General features: G+C 38.1%; 1 protein-coding gene across 4 annotated transcripts in view; it reads right to left on the reverse strand.

Moving 5' to 3' along the window:
• Positions 1–17,107, reverse strand: part of kcnip1b (Kv channel interacting protein 1 b) — a 48,995-nt gene that overhangs the window by 17,725 nt on the left and 14,163 nt on the right. The window contains exon 1 of one of the 4 annotated variants that reach the window (XM_077242836.1): positions 1,057–1,183. The exons of the other annotated variants lie outside the window; for them this stretch is intronic. Coding sequence (XP_077098951.1) covers positions 1,057–1,114 — 58 coding nt within the window. The 5' untranslated portion in view covers positions 1,115–1,183. Of the gene's footprint in view, positions 1–1,056; positions 1,184–17,107 lie in introns of those variants that run through there. 4 annotated transcript variants of the gene reach the window in all.

Consider the following 17,107-nt stretch of genomic DNA (forward strand, 5'->3'; position numbering starts at 1 on the left):
TACAAAGTACAAACTTTAAAGTTGAAACTGAAATCTCCTAGTGATCATCCTCATAGTTTTTATCCCCAATGCATGAACCTGAAGCAGCGGCGTTCAGAAATCCAGCAGAAGTTATAGTCCGTCAGGGCTGAGTGCCGTAGCTGACACACAGTTTGTGTCTCTAGTTATAAACTCACAGGCAGCTCCTGTAACTCATGGGGATTTTACTGAAGACTTCAAACAAGCTTTCTGTCTTTCTGCCCAGAACTCGTAATCCTCTCGGCTCCTTAATCTTTCCTCAGGTCTCGGATGTGTGTATACGTGTGTGTTTGTGTATATGAAGTGTGGGTCTCTATTGCTCTTATGAGTGAGTATAAACACATGCTCACACATGTGAGTGCAGCATTGTTGATTTGCTTCGGTATTGTTTTAGCATATTCTGTAGCGCATTAAGGCTGTGGCGAATCAGAAATGGTAATTTTGCATATGTGTAGGTTAATTAGCCTTCAAGGCATAAATAATCACTAACAATCCGCCTTCTCTTTTTCCTCTTTTTATGCATTTTCTTATTGCATACTTGCAGCCTGATCACTCCGCTTTTCAAAACGCCTCCTCCATCCTCTCAGCTCTGAGCGTTTCTTGGAGGTAATAATTTTGGAATAAATGGCCATGTAATACTTTCATAACTCATAATGCCTGGAGCCCATGCCAGCATATGCCAATACATTCAATTCATCCTTCGCAAATGCAGACTTCTCATTGACTTTGTTGAAACTACAATTTTTATAATTAAAATGGCTATTTGCTTGCCCTTTGAGATATTAATTCTGCAATTTGTGGAAGTGAATAAAAAATTAGTTAGTCTCTTTATGAACCATTTCCCAATTGGTAACACGGCCCCAAGAGAAGTTTTTCTGTTTTAGCCAACTTCAAGTGCATTCTATTGCAATTTTGTTCTCCAAAAATTATCTGGGTTAGAAATACACATGCAGACATTCAAGTCACACACTAAGTAGATCTCACGAACCAATAACTCATTAGTGAAAGCATTTCTATCTGGTGCAAATTGGATCCTACCTGTCCTGTAGGTGACCTGTTTGGTGTGCATAGAGAAGGTCCCCAACACCACACCCATCTTCAACAGAGTTCTTCACTTTTCTCACTTTGATCTTGGTTTGAAAAAAATCACTATTCCCTGTTTTTGTATTTTAACTCCTGATTTTTCAACCCTCTCTCGCTCTCAGGGTTGTTGGTTACTTAGCTCTCGCTGTCTCTGACTTTCCTCCGCGTTCTGTCTGTCTATCATGTGGACTCTGAAGGATGCTCATCATTTCCTGAGCTTTTATTGGGGGCTGAGAGAGACAGAGAGAGAGAGAGAGAGAGAGAGAGAGAGAGAGAGAGAGAGAGAGAGAGAGAGAGAGAGAGAGAGAGAGAGTGGGTGAGAGATGGTGAGTGGTTCATATACTAGTGGAGAATGAGGGAGTGATAAAACTGAGTAGTTAATAGGTCCATTCAGCAGTGAGTAAGAACACTTGTGAGTGCAGATATCTTTTATATCAGATATCTTTGTCCAGCAGGTATGAAAAGATGATTGTCTTCAGTCAGAGATTTTGTGAAGTGTGTAATATCTGTGGCACCAGCATCATCAAACAAAATTTTTAAAATAAGGACTGTTTTCCAAACAGGTTTCCTAAACATTCCTTGTCTTCTATTGGTCGGTCAAACAGATTGCCCCGCCCTAAATTCCCACCATTGGTTGAGCCAGTGCTGATGATGTCGGGCTGGTCAGGATGCTCAAACAAGGAACTTGTTTTATAAGTGCCACAGTGCTCACACTTTTTGGTGAAATCAGCCTACTAATAGCTTATTTATATGGGGTGCACATAACTTTTTTGGTCTGGTTCTCAAGGGATCATTTTATGTGATACACTTATCCTACAAGCTGTCGTCATCACTTTGCCCCCTGACTGCTCTCCTCACTATCTTCTATCTTCTAACAATATTTGTCCACAGTAGGACTGGGCGGTATGGCCAAAAAAATGATCACAGTATTTTTTTTTTATATCACTCGGTATCGATAATTATCACGATAAATGTCAATATTTTTATTTCTTTCAAGTTTAAAGGCAGATTTTTGCTCCTAAGTGAAAGTTGTAGAAACCAGAGTGTTAATTGTGGTTTTAAACTATTCTTTATTGTCAGAACATATCATGACAAACACTTGCCAAACATGTGAACATTTCACAAATCTCAGGTAGAACATTCAAACATTTGTCATTTTTCCTTAACAAAATAAATATCTTAATAGAAAATGTAATTTCTTAGTTTCTGCATGTGCTAATGGGGGGATATTGTTTCAAGTCTTGAAACAGGTTTGTGTTGCCTGACTTTGATAGCACGTATCTTCAGCACAGTTTGCAGTGCAGGCTGCAATATTAATATTACATGTTTTGTCTCGAAACGCATATTTGACAGTGGGTTAACAGTAGTATTAGCTTGAGGATGCAGATGTACTAAGTTAAATTTTTGTTAAATTTATTATCATTAACAAATACAGGAACATCTCTTAAAAAAAATGAACAACCTCAATTTATTCTGTATTTTGTACAGTATTCTGACTTTGAGTTTTATTAAAATTAACCAATGGTCATCCAGTGTCATGCATTTGGGCCGTGTGTCCACCAAAGCGTTTTTTCACGCAGTTGGCGTAAAATTCCAATTGTTTTCAATGGGAGCGCCGCGTTTTTTAAACGCCATGAGCGTAACGAGGCGCTGACCGTGTATTTAACGCTCCAGCGCTGAGCGCCCGGCGTTTTTTACTGGTCGCCGAGAGTTGAAAAATTTTCAACTTTAGGTAAAACGCTGCGCTCATCACTGTCACTTTTTACCCAGCCGTCCAATCACAGGGGCGGGACAAAAACCACACCAACCAACTGTCACAACATTCTTTCTGTACAACGACATCAACCAGCAGAGCTAACCGAACAAAATGGATGAAAAATAAATGTTTTGTCTGAAACAAATTTAGTACGAAATCAGTTACAAGTAAACTGTGCAGCGGATATTCTGTATCATAGCAACGAATCGTCTCAACTGTAAAAACATAGCGCTGCCAAAACGCTCTCAAGCGCCCACAGCTAGGCGTTTTCAGCAGAGCATTTGCGTTTTCAGCCGGCTAAAAACGCTTCGGTGGACACACGGCCTTAGATCATGAAAACCACAGATAAAACCAGGCATAGCCTATAGCACCTCACTATCATGGCAAAATGTAACTTTATGGTTTTTGGTATTTGTATGAAAAACATAGCCTTAATACATTATTAAATACTATAATTATTCAATTAGTCCTTTAATACATGGTCTACATTAATAATATAATACAATATGTATATCCCACATTTCATGGTGCAGTATTACTAGGCTAACGTTACAGTAAATCCATGGTAAATGATGGGAATTTGTAGATGGAAAAGCCTTCTGACTGTATCTTTGCGCATAGTGTTTCTCCTGTTTGTCAGCGCTGTTTCATATACCTTTAAACTGGTTTAAATCACTGAGTCATTTGTGTTCTTCGCTGTACATCTTCTAGTAGCTGTGCCAAGACAAATCTGAATCACCTAATTCCTCAAAAACGTTGTTGAAATATTTTGTCCTGTTGCTTTTATGGACTCTCCATCTATGGGCTTCTCCCTTGACTTTATGCCTCTATGTCCCCCCGATTGCCTCATAGACAGTAAAAGATTGCCCGTGAGCTTCTCCTCCTGTCTTTACGGTGATGTCTCTATTGTGCAACAGAAAGTCGTGTTGTTATGACGCAATTGTTAGCGTATTTTTACAAAAACGGCTTCTACGGGGTCATATCGTAAGATACAAAGTAATGGAGCCTTTTATACATTGTCGTGTTTCTTTAGAAATAAATAATGGACAAATGAAGTCTTTGGACACCTCAGACGTAAAGTTATTTGCTGTCAAAGTGACGCCAAAATGAATGGGAGTCAATGGAATGCTAACAGCAGGTGAAGTTCTGCTACAATTACGGCTCCCATGAAGCTTCAGTTTCCGGCTGATGGATTACCCCCTTGAAGTAAACGCGTCTGCTCTCGTGAGCTCGCGCTGCGCTGCCGTTTGGACTTTGAGCCGAGCGGATAAATGCTCCGTGCGACGCGCGGTTCAACTGAGTTTCGTTCCGCTTTTTTTGCGCATAAACATTATCGAACATTTATCAAACTCTTGATATCGTTTTATCGAGTAAAAATTATATCGCGATAATTATTGTTATCGTTTTATCGCCCAGCCCTAATTCACAGTAGAAATTAAACATAGGTTTATCTTTGTCAAAGATGTATTTTAACATTAATGACAGACAGCATCAGGAATATTAAGCTACTGTTACTTTAAGAACGAATGCACCAACCGAATATACTGATACACATCCAGTTTCTTTCTCAACTGTTCACTTACGACATAACTGAGAGAATACTTGCTGAGATGGATATTTTGACATAATTTTGTGTGTGTCCGTTCAAGCTCAAGTAAACGCGAAAGAGGAACTAATTCAGTGTTCGAGCGCTGTCTGAAACATCTCTCTCTCTCTCTCTCTCTCTCTCTCTCTCTCTCTCTCTCTCTCTATATATATCTCTCTCTCTCTCTCTCTCTCTCTCTCTCCCTGCATGTGAAATCAAGTCCTGATTTCCGCCTCTTCTTCCACGTTTAAAGTAATACCAGGTAACTTTTGCTCTCGGGGTCCCCCTACAGTTGGGAAACAGTATTGTCCTCTACTACTGTCGTAAACTCTGTCATCGTGCATTTGGTGATAACCATGATAGCCCTGAACACTGTAGGAGGAGGTCACATGCAGGTGTTGTGCTTGCGTTGCGTCTGAAATGTCTTCATCCCAGGTACAGTGGCATATTTTTTTCATTTCAGCATGTCATATGAATATAATTTCTTGGGTTTTATTTTTTTTCTAACGACAAATGATCGCGATGATCACGTTTAGCCTACAAGCCAGTGTCATTATAGTAGCCTAGTATATTGGTTACCCTTTTACTGAATCTATATGATACTTCAATGCAATGTTTGAGTGGTAGATAATAACCATATATCGTCAATATTATAATATCAAGCTACCATAAATAAATCTGCAAATTTTACAAATCGATTTGCATTATAGCTTGAGTCAAGACAAATAATCATTACCTGATTCATGAAGATAAACGGAAGATAATGTAGCTTCCGTAACATAGTCAGGCAGACAAAAAAACACCCCAGACTACGGGGTGTCATTGGTTGTTGCGTTAAATGTTACCCATTACAATAGTGCTATTTTCCGCTTGGCTAACAACACCAGACGAACAACACCAGAGGAGACGCGCTTGAATTCATGCCTGTTCCACAGTGAGAGCGGCGCGGCCAGAGTTTTGGGCGCTGCGGCATATTAAATATTTTACAAATAGTTTTTCAGCGTGAGAAATACAAAGTGTGGCGGGAGAGCGTGACAAAAGACCGAAATGAGTGACTGTCACGCTCAATGCGTGACACTTGACAGCCCTGCGATTTTAAGGAAGTGGGGGTCACTTGCCGTGGCAGATACGGCTCGGCAAGTGACCTTTATGCCGTAAAGCAGTCGAGTTTTGTAGTTCTCTTTGTTCGCCGGTTACTACCCGAAACCCGAAGTTTAAAAGTACGATTAAAAACGCCACAGACCCCGTCAGGCTATGGCAGACGTGTCATTCAACCTATTGTAAGTCGATGTACCATCACAAGAGACTTGGAAATATATTATGAAGGTTGAAAAGTTACCTGGTGTTACTTTAATATCGCTTGAATGAGTAAATTGGCCAGACAAAACACGCCCAAATCATACACTTTCACTCTATGATGGTTAAACTTTGCATCTAATCCTCGAATCACATGCGTGCCAAACCATGAGGCCTGGTCCATACAGATCACGGATCAACTGTGATCCGTTGCACCCCTAATAATTAATAAACACATCATAATTGCTATCTTACCAGAGATGGAGAAAAATCCTTCTCCAGTAAGTAAACGTGCCCTGTCCCCAAAAATGCCAGAAATGTTGGTATTCAAAAGCGCTTCCCTACATGTTTTCTGCTGTGCATTTTTTTATTTTTTTTAACACGCATGCACAGTTAGCTGCATATTAAATCCTATAATGCCATCTTCACAAGATGTAAATAAGTCTCTGATGTCTGATAATCTATAAATCGCGTTCCCGGTGGGAGGGTTTATGTAAATTTTAGGGATAGTGATGTCACTAACCCGTGAAGAAGCTCATTGTAGTCCCTGCCAGCCGTTTGTTGTAGTCCTTAAAAATCTTCTTCTGTAAAATAAAATATCTCCCTTTGCTTTGAACTTTGAGCGTTGTAACTTTGCAGATGTTGTTTATGCTCAACCAGCAACTAAAGTTAAAAAAGTGAAATTATAATTAACCACCCCTTTAAAATATTTTACCGTTAAAATTTGAAATGTTAATACTATTCATACATGTTAAAATGTGGGTGGTTTGGAGCTATACAGCTCTAAAAGACACATACTGTGAAACATTGAGAATGTTTTGCTATTGAAAAGAGTCATATTAGAGAATACTTTGATCTCTATACTTAACATGTTTTATTACTGGATGGGGCGACCTTAATGTTTTTGTTACGTGGTGTTGCTTTTTTAATTATGATAAAAAGTTTAGGGTAATTTTTGAAATAAGTCCATTTTGCTCACCCAGGCTGCATTTAATAATAATAAAAAAACAAACAAAAAAAAAAAAACAGTAAAACAGTAATATTGTGAAATAATAAAACAATTTCAAAAAACAGTTAAAATAAATTAGACCAATATGATGTCAAAGCTAAATTTCCAGCAGCCATTGCTCCAGTTAGTGTCACATGATTTGGATTGGTGCTCAGAAAACATTTATTATTATTATCAATGTTAAACAGTTGTGCCGCTGCTTAATATTTTTTTTTGTGGAAACCATGATTCTTTCAAAAAACAAAGAACTTACTTACCCCAAATCTTTAAACGCTAGATTTGTTTGTTGAATAAAATATTGAATATTATTTATTATTGCATTGTTTGATATATCGGTCTACATATTTTGATTTTGATTAAATATGCAGTCCTTTTCCAATTCTATAGTGGATTTTGGAAATATACATTTGATTTGAACCATTGGATTTCTCACTCGGATACATGGTTTTATCAGTGGTCGGAGTATCAGTGTGAGGATTAAAATAATCACTTCTCTCACTCGCTCTCTAGAACATGCTGGACTCTTATCTATCTGGGCCACTTAAACATTAACATCTTTCAGCTCAGCACTCCATATTGACTCTTTTACACGCAGAAGGAAAAGCCTAGAGATTCAATTACACCCCGCAATTAAAACACAAGCATTCGGGCTCTTAAAAAGAGAGATTTCAAATCCTTGAGCTGAAAAAAAAAAACAGGATAAACACAAAGCAGGACTAAAGCATGTGCTCAGAAGGGGGAACGAAAAGAGAAAAAAGGCTTAGATGAGGTTAGAAAGAACAGGGTTGATGTGAGGATGACGAGGAATTGTGAGGACGAGGCTTTGCATCCTTCATCTTTGCACAAATCTCTCTTCTTCTCTGTGTGCGGAGGAAAATGTGTAACAGCCGGATAGAAGTGAATGAAAGTGAAGCAAAAGACCTTTCATGTCCATGTTTCGTGTCCTTTCATCTGCCCATGCCTTTCTTCTTCTTCTTCTTCTCCTTAATCTTCTTCCCCATCATCCCCATTTCCACCCGCCCTGCATGTCTATGCTATCAGAGGAAAGTGCCGGTGCAGTGGAGGATCTGAGGCAGGTGAGGTTAGGACACAGGATTGATCTGTGTGTTCTCCGTTCAATATCAGATACTGTTTTTAAAGAAAGAGAAATCACAAAGGAGACCTCCCTATTTTTTCTTACTGTTTCTCTCAGACAGCAGTGCAATATAGTTATCCATTTTACACACTTAGAAAAGGGCAACGTTTTATTTTGTGTCACCATCCTAGGTCGAGTTACACTACTCGAGTAACTGTATTTAAATAGGGAAAACGTGGAGGTGTTTGGTCGCTTCTCTGCTTGGCCCCTATTGAAATAACTGGGCTAAGCTAAGTGCTAACAAAGTTTCGCCGCAAGACAGAGCGATTTAGTGCACGCACTGAGACGAGAGAGGTATGTATCAACTTGTCTTAGTTAAGGGAATAACATAGTTTAATATGAAAACACGGTGGAGTATCCCTTTAACAACTCATTTTACTTCCATAAAGACTGCTGAAAAGAAGAAAACTAACCCAAATGTATTAAATGATTGCACTTTCATGTTAAACAGGTTATTTCAAAATGTTCTACCGATAAGTCGAGCTGTTTAATTAAAATTGAATTCATGTTAAAATTAATTAAAATTATTTAACTAAAGCTAAATCTATAAAATGGTCCCATGATGGGAACCCATAAAGGGTATATATGGATCACCTAGAACCTTTTGAGTGTCAATATAGAACCTTTTCTTGTTCACACCAACACGTTTGGCACGGAAATTTGTTCCTATTTTTGAATTTGTCTTCTGCTTGTCACAGAAAATAAAGTAAGTTAAACAGTATTTGCATATTTTAAAACAGTCAATCAGATTTTTTGTATTCGCTATGTTTATCAAACAACACCAGATACAAGATACAGAGACAAGAGAGCTGGTTCTGGGTTCTTCCTCTGTTATTTACTATTGCTTAGTTTTATGTAACAGCAGCAGCTCAGGGTATGTGTTACATTTTATTGGTTGACTTGACAAAAATAAATAAAAATCTGTCACAGGTTATTGTTTGTGTCAACAAATTGAATGTGAGAATTTGACTTTATTTTTTGTGCCAAACATTGATGTTGGTGTGAGGGCTTCTGTCATTTTGGACATACCTACTTATTGTTGTCTTTTGAATCATGAAACACATTTATTCAGGTGAATACAAGCTTTTGATTAATATGGTATATATGAAAGAGTGATTAAAGTGATTAAATCTTTTATGGTAAATAATAAAAACAACAACAATTTAGTAAAACTATGTAGTAAACAATAAATAAAATTGTCATTTTTCAACACAAAATATGAAAATTTTCTCTCGTGAAAAAAGTTATTTAGCATAAGTCAAGATCTCAATGTCACAATGTTGTGACTCACATCAATCACAATTCAGAGATCCCAATATGAACTTATTATGAATTTCTCAGAAAACAAATAATATTCACATTACTTTTATAGCACTACACTCTTTCTGTCTGTGAATTGTCTCATTTGTTTCTATTTGTATTCCTCCTAAGGATTAGATGAAACATCTGAGCCGAAATCGATATTTAAATGAAACAAGCTTTGAAAGAGCATCCATTTAGTTTGCAGTCGAATTTTCCTCTGAGTATATCTAGACTGCGCTGTAATACTAACAACAGGACAGAAAGAAATGAGAAAATGCACCATTCCAGCTTAATATTGTTAAACTGAGGTTATTTATTTCATTATATGGTATTTTCAAAGCTAATGAATCAGTTGCTTGGCAGCTGCAACTCACAGTATGTGAGTTCCTGCCTGGGGTGGATCATCAGCTCATGCCTCCTCATATACCCAGTCAGCTTTTGCTCCAGGCCTGCTGTCCACTGTTTGTAAACAGTCCCTCGTGCCTGCGTAAGGACTGCAGTATGATTTGTGAGTGCGATATGATTAAGATTACAAATGCTACAAATAGCCGACATGGCATGCTGTTTATACCATGGAAAACTTACAGGCTGTATTATTCAATTTTGCAGTGCATATGTTTTTTTCAGGTTTCGAACTTCAGTCAGTTTCTTTATGAATAGCTGTTACACATTTTTTTTGCCCCGTAGGCAATTTGTTTAGCCTGTTGGCTGAGGATGTATTTTCCTTTTGCCATATCTAATTTTACCAGCCACCCTCTGAATGCTCACAGAAGAGCATTAAATCATTTTAGTGCAGGGATTTTCCTCAAGTGCTTTTATGTTGGATATATACTGCCCTCTTGTGGTTAAGATGTGACCTAAGAAAAGCTGTCAGACATTATTGGTTAAAGCGGCTAACCTTTGGCCCTCTAGCGGTTAAAGCATTCAACTACAAGTTACTTGCGGAGGTAGGCTGCATTGTTTTGGTTGTTAGGTGAGTTTGTGAACTGTCAATGCACGGAAATGTGATGGTATGCAAACTAAACTTATTTCTGAAACTCCATGCCAGTGTTGATTTTTTTATTTTTTATTACGGGCACTAGCACATTGCTTTCCTCTTTGGCTGGAAAACACGTTTAGTCCGAGGTTCATTTGTTGTGGCTTTTCAAGCAATTAGGACCATTCACTGCACATTGGTAGCCTTTATTTATGGATATGAGCTTAACAAGGATGAATGATGGAAGTATGTATTTTCCGTCCCTGCATGGTCGCAGCTCTAAAACAAATAATTATTGCAGGCTTAATTTTGTATCAAGATTATCGTTGCTCGACAGGTCGCGTGCTTCGTTCGTCCATACACTGAATTTACCCCGAGTAAGTTATGAGCAGTTTGAAACATGAAGGAATATAACCCAGGATATACCGGGGTTTAAAATGACCCAGGGTTAACTATTTCAAGTGTGAAAGGCTCTACGGAGTGCAAGTAAACAAAGGTGCATTTCACATATAATAGGCTAGTTAAACCTGGGTTATTCTAAACAGTCATAAAAAAAGAGATGTGAACTGATCAATCATTAATAACAAATACTGCAATATTCCATTTAAAAAAACAAGATTTGTCAATATTGATTTCATGGTTAATTTAAAGGGATAGTTCACCCAAAAATGTTAAATCATTCATCATGTACTCGTGTTTTTCCATAGCTATATGAGTTTCTCTTTTTCTGCTGAACACAAGATAAGATATTTTAAAGAATGTTGGTAACCAAACAGTTGACAGTAGCCATTGACCATAGTAGGAAAATAAATACCATGGAAGTTAATGGTACCCCACAACTGTTTCGTTTCCAACATTCTTCAAAATATCTTCTTTTGTGTTCAACAGAACAAAGAAACTCATACAGGTTTGGAACAACATGAGGGTGAGTAAATGATGGTTTTTTGGTTAACTATCCCTTTAACAGGTGTACTTATATAGTACTTCCATGAACCAAAAGGGGGCAGCATTTTACACATTATCTCCCACCAAACCTCTGCAATATCAGGCAGTGATGCTGTACAGCTGTAAGCAACTTTTATCCACAGCTGTGCATATTGATATAAAATAAGTCAATTAATCTTGATTACTAAATTCCTCTCTGTCCAGTTCAATGAGCAACCATGCTTTTCTTAAAGTGCCCCTATTGTGCTATTTTAAAGTTTCCTAATGTTGTTTTGGAGTCTCCTACAAAAGGTTTACATGCACCAAAGCTCAAAAAACGGTTTTATTTCCACGAGGACATTTACACATCACCACATTTTCAATGATTCTCAAACAACTTGTCAGATTAACCAGTTTCTCTAAATCCCTCCTTTCCAAGAGCCTGCTCTGCTCTGATTGGCCAGACGGCTCAGTCTGTTGTGATTGGTCTAATACGTACAGCGCTCGCATCGAAAATAAAAACGACCATTGCAAAACAAAGTCAGTTCTGCCAGTCCCGAGGCTTCCTACAAAACTAAACACAGTAATGAACGATGACTTGTTGCAATTGTAATTCCTCACCATCAGCATTAACAAGTGCATGTCTATCAACAAACTGATTATTTTACTTGTACAAATTTATTTACCGAGTATTGTTCTAATATATTGCGGTGAACACGAGGAAACTGTATCAATAACAGTGCATGTATGCAATGTATACATTAGTCGAGCTCTAGCGTGAATGACTGATGTGACATAAACGTTGGTAAAACAAATCTTGCTCCATCCTTTCTCGATACTCAAAGTAGTGAGAACGAAAGACAATCTGCATTAATAGACACAGTTTTAGGTAATAATGGCCCACAACTGATTAGCAGAAGTATTTCAGCAAGACAGTTATAACATGAGTTAGCCAGAAGCAGGAGACCTACACAATAAAACTCAAAAATAAGTATTTTGAACACCATCTTTCAAGAGCAATTGGTTTGCGAATCCTGCGGAAAAAACAAAGAAAAATAACGACTTTATTTCAACTATTCATTTCCTTCTCTCTGGGCCTCGAGTCAGTTGGTCACACGCATCACACACATGACCAGCGTCGGCCAATAGCTCTACGGAATCATACTAAGTTAACTGACTAGAGGCCAACAGAGAAGGATATGAATAGTTGAAATAAAGTCGTTATTTTTGTTTGTTTTTGCGCACAAAAAGTATTCTTGTCGCTTGATAAACTTAAGATTGAGCCACAGTAGTCACTTGGACTATTTTAACGATGTCTTTAATGATTTTTTGGGGCTGGCAAGTTTCAATCCCTGAAGAAGCCTATGGACTAGTATGGAGGAGTGATCCAGGTCTCAGATTTCATCAAAAGTATCTTAATTCGTGTTCCGAAGATGAACGAAGGTCTTATGGGGTTGGAACAACATGAGGGTGAGTAAATACTGGCAGAATGTTCATTTTTGGGTGAACTATCCCTTTAAGTCCGAGAAGCAGTCGTAAGTAAAATTAAGGGAATTATTTAGGATTATACTGCTGTGGTATCGTGGTAAAGATGAATTTTAACCACTGATTCTTCACATGCTCGTCCTTGGGCTTCTCGACATGTGGTTGAATTTTTCCCTGGTGTCTGCGCGCGCATTAAGTGGGCGGGCAATATGTTAATGTTTCGTCTTGACATGATTCGTTTGAAAAATTTAATTGACTCAGAATCGACTCTTACTTTTGAAAGACAATAACTTTATATACGGTGCACTTTCAGATTTAAAACTTTGCAGGATGTTTTCATTCAATTAGAGCTATGTTACACACTACATGGAAGGTCATTTTCATCCATAATAGGGGCCCTTTATGTAGCCCAATAGGCCTATGTCACGAAAAAATTGAAGACCGGAAGTTCGTCTTTTAGTAGGGATACGGCTCTTCCGGTTAGCTTTTTACAATGGCGGAGTCCGATAGATACCGTTGGACCAAATCTCTCCGCAACCTGCCTGAAGTCACATATGGCGATGGGGTTCGGATGGTAAATGAAAACTCTCAAGTGGGAAAGCGTGAAAGCTAAGGTAAGGCTGTCTACGTCCTGATGCAGAGCAACCCGGTACACTACAACAACAGCTGCGGGTGTAGCCAGCCGTACACCAGTAAGGTAAACTTTTCTATGGTAATAGCTAGGGATGGGGAAATGAAGCCGCGTGAAGCAATGAGCCTTTCCCCTAACTGTTCAGGGAAAAGATTCAAAGCTTCGAGAGTGTTGAGAACAGCGCCATCTGGTGCTTATTTAAAATAAAGCAGCCAGAAGCCTTTCTCTGTCAGATGAAGCAACCACAACACACTCCATAGTTTCAATGTTATGTGTACAAATAAAAAGCCTTACACGTTTGTGTTTGATTTGTTCATTATTAAATAAATTATTTTACCCATTAAAGTGTGACAATAAAATATAAAATGAGCATATTATTTATTAAGATCTAATGTAGGCCTACTCTCTCTCTCTCCACACACACACACACACACACACACACACACACACACACACACACACACACACACACACACACACACACACACACACACACACACACACACACACACACACACACACACACACAGTGAATAAGGACATTGTGTGATAGGATCATCTGTTCATCTGACACTTGGCAGTGATAGTGCTTATGTAACTGTAGGAATGACAGAAAGGTGATAAAAATTAATTATTCTGTAATGCCGATGTATATAGATGGGGGTAGACATGTTTCTGCATTCTCCAGTATTCAAGTGGATCTTCAGCTCTTTGTTTGTTTGTCTCTGTAAGGTATTTATCCACTTCTAGGATTGCATCAGAAGTGTCATTTGAGCTTGTTTGCGCTGGTCTACTGCACTGTCCAACAGAAGACAAAGGTTTCCGCCTCAGAAGTGTGAGGATACATTTTTTTTGTTGGGAGTGACTACATGTACATTGACTGAATATAAGACAACAATTATACAATACAATGATAAAAAATAAAATAATAATAAATAAATAAATATAATTTTTTTCTTCTTCTTTTTTAGAAATGCATTAATTGGAAGCTATAAGCTCAAAATATTCCCAGTTAGGGGAAGTCTTCCTTTTTTTGGCTGTTGCCATTGCTGTAAATACAAACCCTTCACCAAACACCCAAATACCAACACCAAATTACCTAAAAAAACACCAAAAGTGCATTGATCTTACAAAAACAAAATTACACAACAATAACAAAAAAATAATAAGTAGTATTGGTTATTTAAATGTAATGTATTGATAAACTTTCAAAGTACAGCACTCTAGTCTCCTCACAAACCCATCAACCAGACTGAGCCAACAAGGACCTTCGAGCCTTCTGACACCCAAAGCGAAACGCGCACGTGATTGGACAGAAAGTGAGGCTTCATTTGTCATCGATCACGTGACCTCTGGGAAACCAATACACACCCCGACACGGGGCTTCAATAGAAATTGCTACGCTTTCGCAAAACGCACATCGAAGCTTCAGTGTCATACGTAACATCACTAGTAATAGCGAATTGGACCAATCAGCAGACGTTGCTGCTATGCTTATGATTGTGGGTAGTGTAGTTTTTTTTCATAAGATCACGTTTCATAAAAACACCTTTTTCTTAAAGTAACACCAGGTAACTTTTGCTCTCGGGGTCCCCCTACAGTTGGGAAACAGTATTGTCCTCTACTACTGTCGTAAACTCTGTCATCGTGCATTTGTTGATAACCATGATAGCCCTGAACACTGTAGGAGGAGGTCACATGCAGGTGTTCTGCTTGCGTCGCGTGTGAAATGTCTTCATCCCAGGTACAGTGGCATATATTTCAGCATGTCATATGAATATAATTTCATGGGTTTTATTTTTTTTCTAACGACAAATGATCGCGATGATCACTTTTACAAGCCAGTGTCATTATAGTAGCCTAGTCTATCACCCTTTTACTGAATCTATATGATACTTCAATGCAATGTTTGAGTGGTAGATAATAACCATATATCGTCAATATTATAATATCAAGCTACCATAAATAAATCTGCAAATTTTACAAATCGATTTGCATTATAGCTTGAGGCAAGACAAATAATCATTACCTGATTCATGAAGATAAACGGAGGATAAGATAGCTTCCGTAACATAGTCAGGCAGACAAAAAAACACCCCAGACTACGGGGTGTCATTGGTTGTTGCGTTAAATGTTACCCAGATACAATAGTGCTATTTTCTGATTGGCGAACAACACCAGACGAACAACACCAGAGGAGACGCGCTTGAATTCATGCCTGTTCCACAGTGAGAGCGGCGCGGCCAGAGTTTTGGGCGCTGCGGCATATTAAATATATTACAAATATTTTTTCAGCGTGAGAAATACAATGTGTGGCGGGAGAGCGTGACAAAAGACCGAAATGAGTGACTGTCACGCTCAATGCGTGACACTTGACAGCCCTGCGTTTTTAAGGAAGTGGGGGTGGTGGTGGAAGTGACGTATATGCCGTAAAGCAGCCGAGTTTTGTAGTTTTCTTTGTTCGCCGGTTACTACCCGAAACCCGAAGTTTAAAAGTACGATTAAAAACGCTACAGACCCCGTTAGGCTATGGCAGACGTGTCATTCAACCTATTGTAAGTCGATGTACCATCACAAGAGACTTGGAAATATATTATGAAGGTTGAAAAGTTACCTGGTGTTACTTTAAAACAAGGTTGATTTCATACAAACTTATAGCTTCTACAGGAGCAAAAACCTTCGTTTCACAACCTCATAGCTCGTGGTTAGTCTACCTCGGATGGTTTAGACATTATGGCTGATAATCTAAATCGTTATTGAGAAATACTGTTGACTGGAAGTTCTGAATCCCTACTCCGCGTTCCGGAAGCAGGAAGTGTGAAATAGGCCTATAGCTTCTTTACATTCACTGCATGTATGACTTGTGTCAGATATCTCTATTGTCCAATTTTGATTGTTGTAATTTATGGAATTTTAGTGTGGACATAACTATACTTTTAGTGAAAATGAGTTTATAAAATATAATTATAAAAACATTAAAAAAAGATTTAATCACATATATGTAGGAAGCACATCAATATCTTTCAGGGCCAGCCTAAAAATAACACACACCACATTTATCTCCTTGGAAACCATCTGCGTAACCTTAACACATATATATATATATATATATATATATATATATATATATATATATATATATATATATATATATATATATATATATATATATACATATATCTCAAATGAGTATTGCAGAAAATAAAAATGTGTCTATAATCAAAGTGATGCACAGAATTGTTTTGATGCAGTATCATAGATGTCATTCATTTCACTTCCTGTATGCGCCAGTTTTGTTTGGTCCAGCACGTTGTCCCTTTAATGAATGTCCCTCTTTCAAAAACCCTTTAAAGTTAATTATACTAAGCATAATGGTTCCCTCATATTAGAGGTCACATATCAGCCTAGAGTGGTAAAGAGTCGCCCACTCTTCTCTCATGCGCGCTTTACCTCAGTTTCAGGAAAATCACAAAATAAAATGTAAAGAATTACCCAGTTTCTGATGTACATACATTGAAATGCATATTTTACTGTTCCCCCACACACAAAGTCCCAGGTAAAGGATATTCACATTGACAATGATATATACGAGGTGACAAAGCTACCAGAGTAAAGTCATACTCACAACCCGCGCAACGTCATAGAATGTCTCTGAACAGATTCACGCCCACTTTTAGGTGAAAATAAAAAGACTTCCCATAGACAAGGTCTGTACACAGCCGACAAGCGTGAATAAGAAATCACTAAGATTATGTCAAGTAATTATATGTCCACCCTGCCTGCCATAGAGCGTGAAAGATACATCAACAGATTTAATTTGGTCAATTTAAAAACATGTCCCTTCACTCTCCTAGCGTCAAATTGGTGTAACAACCCCAACCAGTGGCCAGAAGTGTCTTACCCGGAC

This window comes from Siphateles boraxobius, unplaced genomic scaffold, assembly GCF_051911475.1.
Source record: "Siphateles boraxobius isolate OS27281-9 unplaced genomic scaffold, OSU_SipBor_1 25, whole genome shotgun sequence".
NCBI classification, from domain to species: domain Eukaryota; kingdom Metazoa; phylum Chordata; class Actinopteri; order Cypriniformes; family Leuciscidae; genus Siphateles; species Siphateles boraxobius.